Source organism: Montipora capricornis, chromosome 3 (assembly GCF_036669925.1).
Source record: "Montipora capricornis isolate CH-2021 chromosome 3, ASM3666992v2, whole genome shotgun sequence".
NCBI classification, from domain to species: Eukaryota; Metazoa; Cnidaria; class Anthozoa; order Scleractinia; family Acroporidae; genus Montipora; species Montipora capricornis.
In genome coordinates, this window is record NC_090885.1 from 8794460 (window position 1) to 8805877 (window position 11418).

General features: G+C 39.6%; 1 protein-coding gene across 1 annotated transcript in view; it reads right to left on the reverse strand.

Annotated features, from left to right (window-relative positions):
• Positions 1 to 6932: 6932 nt before the first annotated feature.
• LOC138041097 (pyroglutamylated RF-amide peptide receptor-like) overlaps positions 6933 to 11418 on the reverse strand; it is a 31265-nt gene continuing 26779 nt past the window's right edge. The window contains exons 4-5 of the mRNA XM_068886867.1: positions 8899 to 9153; positions 6933 to 7356 (exon numbers count right to left, since the gene is read on the reverse strand). Coding sequence (XP_068742968.1) covers positions 7051 to 7356; positions 8899 to 9153 — 561 coding nt within the window. The 3' untranslated portion in view covers positions 6933 to 7050. The remainder of the gene's footprint in view (positions 7357 to 8898; positions 9154 to 11418) is intronic.

Here is an 11418-nt window from a genome sequence, read left to right on the forward strand (position 1 = left end):
TCACGTTGATACGACGAAACAGATCTTTTTTTCAGGTTAAAAACTTGGCTAGCAGCCTATTAATCATTAATATTTTGTCAGAAAGAAAAAAAATGTCATCTTAAGAAGAAAATAGGCACGCATCGCGTACGTGTGGTAGTGCAGTAACACAGCACTTTATTCCATATAGGCCACTTTGAAAAATACCATAATAATCTTTGTCTGTGCCCCCAAATTTTGCATAAGCATTGTTTCCAGTTTCTCCTGGGACTTACAATGGTCCCAAGAGAAAACAAAAGCAATGCTCATGCAAAATTTGGGGGGACAAACAAAGAGTATTATGGTATTTTCCAAAGTGGCCTGGTGTCAACTGGGCTGCGTTTTGTCTTCCAGGATATTCAAGGTCAATATGTAGCTCTAATAGTACACGATAGGAGGCGAGGTGGCCTCATGGTTGGAGTGCTCGACTCTGGATCGAGTGCTCCGGGTTCAGGTCCTGGAAGGGGACATTGTGTTGTGTTCTTAGGAAAGAAACTTTACTCTCACGGTGCCTCTCTCCACCCAGGTGTATAAATAGGTACCGGCGAATTGCTGGGGATAACCCTGCGATGGACTAACATCCCATCCAGGGGGGGAGTAGCGAATACTCCTGGTCGCTTCATGCTAATGAAACCGGAGATACATCCCGGCTTGATTGAGCCTTCTTGCTCCTAAGCAGACTACTTTACTTTTAATAGTACACCAAATTGTTTTGGTATTGTATATCATTGTTGTGTCATGGTAAAAGTCTTTGGTAAATAGCCCCCTGAGAAGACATGTGGTTACCCGCAAAGTACCAAACCCAGAAAGATTGAAGAAAATAAAAGGGAATCGAGAGACATTGGCTTCTACGCTGGCATGTTGATCATTTCCAAGTTCCCTCACAACTTCTTTTCACCAGAAGTTTAAGCGTGCACTCTGAGCGTCTGACAGCTTTGTCATACAAAAGTTCATTGAAGTTATCCCTGTCCGGCGGGGTTAGTATCTGGATGGGTGGCCTAAAAAATATACCACTCCGTAACAGAAGCAAAGGACCGAAAATTCTACTTTAACGCCCAAAAATGCGAACTAAGCAAGGTACAGATTTTGTTAGCTAGCTTTATGCAAAACAAATATTGAAGCAAAAGTGAATAAATATTGCTACAAAGTTCTTAGGAACAGCAGAAGGAAGTTTTCAGGATGGTCGATCGAGAATAAAATATTTTGTCATCAGCAACAACATTTACGACATGAAAACAACATTAATTTTAAAACCCGAATATAAAAAGTTACGATCAACGACAAACATTTTGGGAGATTTTTGCTACGTTAATTTTTGTTACTGTACTTTTGGCTGCAAAAGTAAAGCGCAAAATCGAAAGTGACATCGGATTCAGCGGGCGCCGTGATGAAGTTACCGCGGCGTGTTTACTCGCAAAACAGTGAATCATATGTGTCAAACGATTGGAAGATACAAGGTTTTGTTTTTGTTAGTTACTCAATCGCCCATCTCTTGAGTTTGACCATTGTTTCTGCAAAGTCAAAAATTTACTCTCCAAGATGAGGTTGTTTATCACCACGTAATTCCATCCTTTTGGAAATAGCAGCTACTTTATTATTCATCAGCATCACAATTTTTTGCTGATTTTGGGGCTCATTTTGTTGAAACTCAAGTACGCTTCCAACAGACCTGTTTATTTTCGTAAGCCCTTCCTGCTTACAGAGCAATACCACAAAAATCCTCGTGTATCACATTTCAACCCAGGTATGCAAGTTTGTTACACAACATGATATTAAAGTTCACAAAGGCTGGAAATATCTCGGCAAAATCCTTTTCCGAGGCAAAAAACCCTTCCTAGTTCAATTGCGTGCGTGCAAACAAGAGATGCAATTAAATAAATTTCTGACAGTTCACATCAAACCCTTTTCGACCCGGAACCTTGACCGTAAATAATGAAGCACGAAAGAGACAACAACTTTCATTCAAATAATTCTTCACTGTCACATTTCCAATTTCTTTACACCTTTGCAGAGTTGAGTACAAAATACCGGTAAATGTAAATTGCCAGACAACTAAGATGCTTGTTAAGATGCTTGTTAAGATGCTTGTTAAATCCATAAAAAATTGCTATTTGATCTCAGTGTTTTATATAATACCAAGTTAGCAAAATATTAGAAACAAAGCTCACTTGATATCCTAAGGCGAAAAATGAAATTGTTGTGGAAGACCATTACTCGTCGCTTAAAACCCAGATACATTTTATTTATTTTTCAGCACTGTCTTGTTCATCCAATTGACGATCCATTCTTGAGCTCCACGAGGGTATATTTTGTTTAAAGATCCACTAAAACGCCATTCACGTTACAATGGCTTTCGACGCCACTGAATTAGTGAAATTTCCAATTGTTAAGTGAGACAACTGAGATAACAGATCCACTTTATGGATTCCTTCTCTGTCTTTGTTGAACCCATACTGAGTTACCAGAGAATTGTTCATTTGGTTTCAGTGTTGTACATAACAGCACACTTGGCAAAATATTCGAAATACAGCTCACTTTGATTTAGGCTCGACGGGAAAAAGACTGTTGTCGAAGTCCATTACTCGTCGCTTTTAAGATTCCAGATTCCGGATTCACCACCTGTCTTGTTTATCCTATTGACGTTCCATTCTTGGGTATATTTTGTTTAAAGATGCACTTAAACGCCATTCGCGTTACATGACTTTCGACGCCATTGCTGGTTAAGTTCATCATTCTACTGTGTCCACCAGAGAAATCTATGCATTTCTCACTACCCTCTCGATCCTAAGAAAATACGCGCAGAAGGGTCTATGCACAAAGACACCACTTAGCAGGGGAGTAACAGGCAAGACTTTTACCGACACAGAAAAAAAAAACTAAAAGAATAAAAACACTAAAAAAAATAATAAAAAAATAAAACCAACAAATGAAACACAGATTGCGACTGGGTTTGCCATACTGGCAACCCAGTAACAAATCAAAAACTCTCATTGTACCTGAAGAAGGCTGGTTTGCCAGCCGAAATATAGTACACTACTAAAATCAAAAATCTACGTTGTATCGGCTCTTGCTTAAAATATTTAGTTTCTCAACCTGTAATTACGCAGATCAGATCAAGCCACTGATCCAACGTACACCGACAGGAAGATTGTCCACGGTTGCTTGCTTCAAAACTATACCACAATCACTTTAAAAGATTGGTTGGAGTTAGAGATATTCCATTTAGAGAATTCAAACGAGAGTTTCTCTCCGGCGTCGATTGGAGAAACCCTCAGACATTGTCATCAGACAAGCGATATGACAAGCAAAATTTTTGAGCGTACGATGACAATAATAAGTATTGTTTATGGCAGCAAGACAGTAAAATGCATGAACTCACTCAAGATAAGTATGCCCATTTTAAAGAGTTTGTTTAAATCTAGCTATCTTAACAGTCAAATTGTCTGTTAGCCCCCTCGGGTCTTAAGGATTAACAACTGTTTTCACAATAAACAACTTCTAGTTCATTTAAAGATTTATCTTTCTGGTAATCTGTAGCCATTTTCCAAAGTTTACCCGTAGTTGTAGTTCGCTGTAACTAGACAATTAAGTTAACTGTTTGTGCATCCCACGGATACGCCCTTAAAGGCGTCTTGTTTAAAAAATATCGCAACTATATATTATTATCATAATGCCTTCCGTGTAATTGAAGGTGACATCCGTAATACTTGGCGTGCCATGAACGAAGTCACATCGCGGAAAACGGTTAATTCTCTTATCAAAGAAATTAAAATCAATGGGACCTCGATCACAGACGCAAGCAATTTGGCTGACACTTTCAATTCGCACTTTTCCATTGTAGGTGCTGATTTAGCTAATGAAATTCCTTCACGTAATAATTTATCGCACCTTGGCTACATAAGTAAATCAAACAATACCTTGAGCAAAAAACAACCAATTATTTAGATTTGTTTTCTTTGTTAATTAAGTTGAGTAATCAAGGGTCACAAGGCTTGATAAAATTCCAGCTAGACTTATAACGGAATGTTCAGATCACATTGCATCCTCACTCTGCAGCATTTTTAATACGTCTATTGTTTCTGGCATCTTTCCTGAGGAGTGGAAATGCTCAAAGGTGATTCCACTGTTCAACCAAGGAGAAAACTGAGAGTTGAATAATTATCGCCCAATTTCCGTCACGCCTATTGTGGCTAAGGTCTTTGAGAGAATCACTTACAATCAATTGTACGGTTATTTAACTCAGAATAATCTGATACTGGATTTCGATGTCTTCATTCCACAGTCACTGCCTTACTCAAGGCCACTGACAACTGGGCATTCAATGTGGACAGGGGAAATGTGGATGCCGTGGTATTTCTCGATCTAAAAAAACGCTTTTGATACCGTTGACCACTCCATTCTTTTGTCTAAATTGATGGACTATGGTGTCTCTGGCTCTGCCTATAAGTGGTTTGAATCCTATCTTCTCTCCCGTACTCAAAAATGTTGTGTAAATGGTTCTCTCTCGGGTAGCAAATCCCCGCGGGGGTGGGGGAGGGGGGGAATTTAGGAATTTCTGGGTGGAGATGTGCCGCTGGGACCCTGGAAATATTAGCCTATACCAGAGCTAGTTCAGCTGAATTTTGCTACCCTATACTAGAGTAAACTCCCATCGATTTCCGTCTAAACCCCGATACTTGACAGTTACTGATATCCAGAAGTGTTTCATAATAGCCATTTATCTTACACCGTTGAGGCTGAGTTGCGTAAACTTAAACTTTGCCGACTCGATTTTTTTATATTTTTGAACGGGAATTTCTGGTTTCCTTAGTCTTGATATAAAATCTTCAAGCGACTGGTCAGTTTCGTGAAAAATGATACACTATTCTAGACCCAAACGCTATGATTTATATACTCTAACCTAGAGTAAACTTCTTGAAAACCATACCCTTCACAGCGGCACATACCTATATAGTCCATATATGGCAGTACCACCGCCGGGAGCAAATCCCCCTCCTTTGGTATATATATATATACTCAGGGAGCTATTCTAAGCCCACTTGTATTTATACTGTATCGTACATAAATGATCTGCCAAACTACCTGGAATTTACAGTTCCTCAGACGTATGCTGACGTCACACACTTGACTTTTGCTGGTAGTGACCCTGATCTTATTGAGCGCAACCTAAACCATGACCTTTTCAACATTAGCGATTGGCTGGTGGCCACCAAACTGACACTAAACAAATCCAAAACTGAATTCATGGTGATTGGGTCTCGGCAGAGGTTAAGAGCTCTTGCACCAGAAAGCAACTGACTTAAGTGAACATTGATGGTCTTACCGTTGGTGAGAGCAGTATAGTTCCCGTAACTTCAGTTAGGAGCTTAGGATCATGGTTTGACCAGAACCTGAGTATGATTCCACACATTAATAAGATATGTAAAGCTGCGTCTTTTCATATTTACAATATAAGGCGGATCAGAAAGTACCTCACCATCGATGCCGCACATACGCTTGTCCACTCCATTGTTATTGGCCGCTTAGACTATTGTAATAGTCTTCTTTATAAAGTTCCAGCGATACACATAAGTAAGTTACAACGCATCCAAAATAGTGCTGCCCGGCTCGTATGTTCAACTCCGAGGTTTAATCATATTACACCCGTCTTATTTTCTTTGCACTGGCTACCCGTTACTTACCGTATCGAGTTCAAAATATTAGTTTTAACGTTTAAAGCAATTTATCAACTGGCGCCGTCCTATATCTGTAATCTGGTTCGATTAAAGGATAAATGTAAGTACCAGCTTCGTTCTTCTAAAGAACTACTTTTACAGTTGCCCATAAAGAAAACAAAGAAAACTCTGGGAGACAGATCATTCCAAACAGCTGCCCCTGTATTGTGGAACAGCCTGCCTGCGAGTGTTAGAGACATCGATGACTTTTTGGTTTTTAAACAAACTATAAAGACTTATTTATTTAGGAAGGCTTTTGCCTCTTATTGTTAGATTGACTACTTTTAAAGTTATTAATTTCAAGTATTCTTAATTATATTTTATTGTAATTATTAGGAGTAGTTTTAGTTGTAAGGCGCATTTGATCATATTCAGATGTTAATTTGCGCCTAATAAGTAATAAATTATTATTATTATTATTATTATTATTATTATTATTATTATTATTATTATTATTGACCGATCTCTTGCTCTTGCTATTGATAATTCTCCAATCTCTCAAGTTGCCTCTACCAAATGTCGTGGGGTCTACGCCGACGAGCATCTTTCCTGGAATACACACGTTAGTAAAATTTCTAAAAAAGCTGCTTCGGGTTTAGGTGCCCTAAAGCGCGGTCGTTCGTTCGTTCCTTCAGAAACCTTAATTTGCGCATACAATTCGATAATCCAGCCACACTTTGATTATTGTGACATAGCATAGAATATTTGCGGGGCGACTAATGCCGGGAAGCTGCAGAAGCTCCAAAATCACGCTGCCAGGATTCTGACTTACTCTGACTACGACACTGAAGTCGAGCCACTTTAAGCAGTTAAATTGGATTGAACTTGCTCGTCGTCGTGCGCCCCACACAGTAAACATGGTTTACAAATGTACTCACGGTTTAGCGCCGGAGTATTTACAGGATAGATTTGTAAACCGTGTTTCGAATTATTTCCTGAGAGATTCCTCTAATAGATTTATTGTCCGTCTCCCCCGAACCAATAATATAAATCTCAAAAATAGTTTTCGCTATAGCGGGGCGGTCTTATGGAACAGTTTGCCTTCGACTCTTCGAGAAGCGGAATCCATAAACAGTTTTAAATCTGGCTGCGCAATGAATTTTTTAAATAATGTACACTCGGCATCCATGGAAAGCAGGCTAACTTGATTTATTGCTATTTTATTTATCATTTATTCATTATTTAGTGCTATATGTTCTTCCGTTTCATATTCTATTTTTATCATATTATTATATAGGTTCTATATATATGTATTATATGAATGGCTTAGAATTTTATAGTTTATGCCAGATATTTTTACCTAGTTTATTATATAAATTTACTTGACTTCCATGTTCCGCCCTTCCCTAATGGGGTGTACCCGAGGGCGACATCTACAGCCCATCATGAACTTGATCTTCTTGCTGAACTGTTGATTGATCAAGGCATACACAATTGGGTTGACAGCGGAATTAAGCATGACCACTGTAGATTGCGTGACATATGCAACATCACCAGGGCCGAACGCGGGCGAAAAGATAGCCACCATATAGGTAATAGCTCCATACATCGAACACATTGCGAATATGACACTAACTGTGACGACCATGAGGGTGACTCGCTTCCGTACTCTCAACACTCCCTGCTGATCAAAAAAGGTTTTTGAAAACATATTTTAAACTATCCGATCAAAAATGGAGAATCGAGGGCTATTTTTCTTTCTTCTCTTCATTCCCTAGGCAGGCTTTGGACCTACTCATTGAGCTATTGCATTGTATGGCGCGCTGGTCTGCGGGACGTACAAATTCAACTGTATAAAATTAGAGCCCAGTAAACCGGCGGGCGGACCACATTGTCTATTTAATCCCTAGATATACGACCTAGTATTTCCCCAGGAGTCCTCGTTGCTCAATGGGTAGAGCATCCGACCAGCGGGAATTCCGGAGGTCGTTGATTTCGATTCAACCTGGTCTCAGGTTGAATCCGTTTTACCTAGGTTAAGTAAATTGGTGATCCTCATTTTACCTAGGCTGAATATATACCCTTCCCTAGTTTAAATTGGCTATCAACCCCCCAAAAAGGGATTGAAAACACGTATAGACCGAATGCAAAAATGGCCGGCAGTAAATTGTTCTTTTCAAACTGTGTTGTTCTCTGGTTTGAGAAACATTTCGCTTCAGATTCTTCGCATTGTCGGTCGAGTTTGGGACGAAGACAGTCGCATGTTATGTCAATGGCTATCATCCCCATCGACTACTACAAGACGTTTGGTCTTAAAAAAACCTCCCCTCTTTGGGGGCTGCTCATTGAGAACGACTAGTAAATATAGAGTGCATGAGAGGCCGAACCCAGTACGGAAATGCAGCCATTCATGCATTGGTCGGGTCAAGCCCTCATGGTAATGAATATGTCAAATATGATCGATAGCATAAGTACATCCTGTTAGTTTCATAGCATTGCTCCCCATGTTTCAATTTTATTTATTTATTTAGTTTAAAACTATGTTGTAATTTCTTTGTCTCTCTTGTCCCCATTTCCTGCATTTTGACATATTTTTGTGGTATTCTACAAGGTAGAAAAAGTTGTGCGCCATTTTTGGAACTACTAAATGAAGTAAAACTGCTGGCCTTATGAGTTTGCACAACACGGGGTGTTCAATGGAGAGACTTGGCGAGACATTATACGATAAGAAAGTGTAATAGGTAACGTTTTACACTCAGATCACACACAAAAAAAATTAAGATTAGCAAATTTTTCCCTGTTCTCAGAATATTATGATAAATCGGGAGAACCTGATAAAAATCGGGAGACTCAATCGGGAGGGTTGGAATGTCTGCATGCTCAACCCACCACAGTTCTTTCCATTATTTACTTTTGTAAAGTAAGTCATAATTCATACTCATATATAATAACCAAAACTAATCCTAACCTGACCTGTGGTGTTTAAAAGACGAACAAGCAGGAACAAAATCTCTACGGGCAAGTTTTCTAAAATAAACACACGTAAGAAGTAACAGGTTTGAATTCTGCGGTTTTTTCAATCAATCATTTTTTTGTCACGCAGTCGGGAGAAACGGCCAGTTGGCACCTTCGGAAGTTTCTCTCGACTGCTTGACGAAACTGGACGGCGCATTGCTTGACTGACTCTGCTGGAAGTGTAACACTTCTCTTCCTAATCTAACCTTACCTGCTGCCGATTGTCGAAGGCACTGTGCTCTGGGCGATGGAACCACAAAGTGTAAACAATTCTAAAGTAAAGAACGGCCATTATTACAACCGGAAAAAACACCAATAGCAGATTCCAAATCGGAGTATAGGTTTTGCCCATCCATTCTTCGGGGTATTCTCTGATACAGAAAGTTGCTTTTGCGTCAAAATTCTTGAATATAAAACCTGGTAAACAGATCACCACTCCAAAAATCCAGGAACACGGAATAATCACCTGAAATAACAGTGAACGTCTTAAGCCCTGTTCAGAATGAAGATGTATGTACAAACAAAAATCGAGGAAGGGAGAGGAGAGATTATTCCACTCTCAGGGAGGATCAAGGCAAGAAAACTGCCTAATTACGGACACTGAGTTTTCGAATGATGAGCTGCTTGCCCATTGTGTGAGTGAACCAATACACTTTGAAGGCGTGAGAGAGGAGAGACCACACACCCCCATGCCCTATGAAAGTTTTTTCAATCTACTTTGAGCTTCGCGCCATGCTGTGAAAGTTATTTTGGCCCCGTGCCCTTGGTCGCGCAGCCAATGATAACCAGCCACGTGTCTTCCTTAAAATAATCAAGTGAAGCTACGATCTTCGCAGTTATGAACGCAATTTTTACAATTGCGTGGAGAAGCCTGAAAACTTCAGGACTTCAACGGGGTTTGAGCCCGTGATCTCGCGATTCCGGTGCGACACTCTAACCAACTGAGCTATGAAGCCACTGACGTTGGGAGCTGGTCATTTGTGGGTTTTAATGGTCCCGTGAGGAATGAATCAATGATGAAATGGAATATGAAATGAATCATATATGAACTGCGAAGATCACAGCTTCACTTCATTTCATATCCGCAGTTCATATATGATTCATTTCATATATCATTTCATCATTCCTTAAAATAGCCGCGCATCATGACCACGGGCTAAATTTAGATTGAAAAAAAGTTATCATTGGAAGAGATCCATTTATGAGGGATGTGTTCTCTCCCATCATCCGGCTCTCTTGAGGCATAACTAGAAAGACCATTCACATTAACGGCGACTACACTGGTCAAGAGGTGGAAAATGAGGAGAGCTGACCAGATGCAGGGTGGTAGGTAAAGTGGAGCGTGTCAAGCAACGGGTACGCCTCAAGACGGCCTCACGGTAATGCAATGCGTCAACGTAGTGATTAAAACCGAGTCCTTTTATACTCACTGATTGATGTCGCCACTGTTAAATGGGGCTGCTTACGAAGAATAGAAGCTTTTAATTAAGGGGCATTTATCTCAAATCTATTTAATCAATTGGTACAAAACGACTCAGGTTTTAGTGCAACTCTGATCAAAACAATGTAGAAATGTTGGTTTTTTTAATTTACATTTAGTGTTCGTCAAACAAGAGTAGCATCAAAACATGTTTGAGAGGGAGCTTTTCTGTCGACACTCTAATTGACGATAAAAAGCAGTGGTGTTACCAGTTCAGCATCCCACCCGGTTGGTAAAAAAAAAATCGAGGACTTTGTTTGTTACAGTATGCACGTTATTGCGTGACATTCGCTCTTAACTCGCCGCCACTTTGTTGTTTCGCTCTTGTGCTGATAGGTACTTTATGTATTCCTTAAAGGTAGCCAAAGATAGGGTATCATACTGGATACCCTATATTAAAAGATACATGAAGTACCAAGGCGTGTGCTACTAAAGGCCTCTTTCACAATGACGGAAAAATAAGTTCATCTTTTATCCGAAATAACTCATTCTAGCCTCGATACGTTGAACCAAAAATTTCAAGTTCAAGTCCTGAAGTTTTCAGCCTGCTCTACGCAATTGCTAACAATTGCGTCCATAACTGCGAGGATCATAGCTTTACTTGATTTCATATCCGCAGTTCAGCATATGATTCATTTCATACATCATTTCGTTCCTTGAAGGTCTAATCACCGTAAAGAAAGAAGAATAACAAACCGGTCGCCATTTGTCAAAGTGGTTTTGGCGGTTTAGGAAAATGAAATCTTCTTCAGTTGACCGTCATCTTGCACTGTGTTGTTCCTCTCAAATTATCATATTTTTACCTACGACATAATAGCCTCTGACAAGGTTTGATGCTCCTCTGACTTAAAAATGAATATAACCAAGAGAGTTCGATGTAGGAGTGCGAATCCCCCATACTTAGCCTTATTCTGATAAATAATTTTTTTGAAATCTGTATAACATATAAATTACATCAAGTGAAGCTATGATCTTCGCAGTTATGAGCGCAATTTTTGCAATTGCGTAGAGAAGCCTGAAAAATTCAGGACTTTAAAGTCCTGAATTTTTCAGGCTTCTCTACGCAATTGCAAAAATTGCGCTCATAACTGCGAAGATCATAGCTTCACTTGATTTCATATCCGCAGTTCATATATGGTTCATTTCATATACCATTTCATCATTGATTCATTCCTCCGTTAAAGTCCTGAATTTTTCAGGCTTCTCTACGCAATTGCAAAAATTGCGCTCATAACTGCGAAGATCATAGCT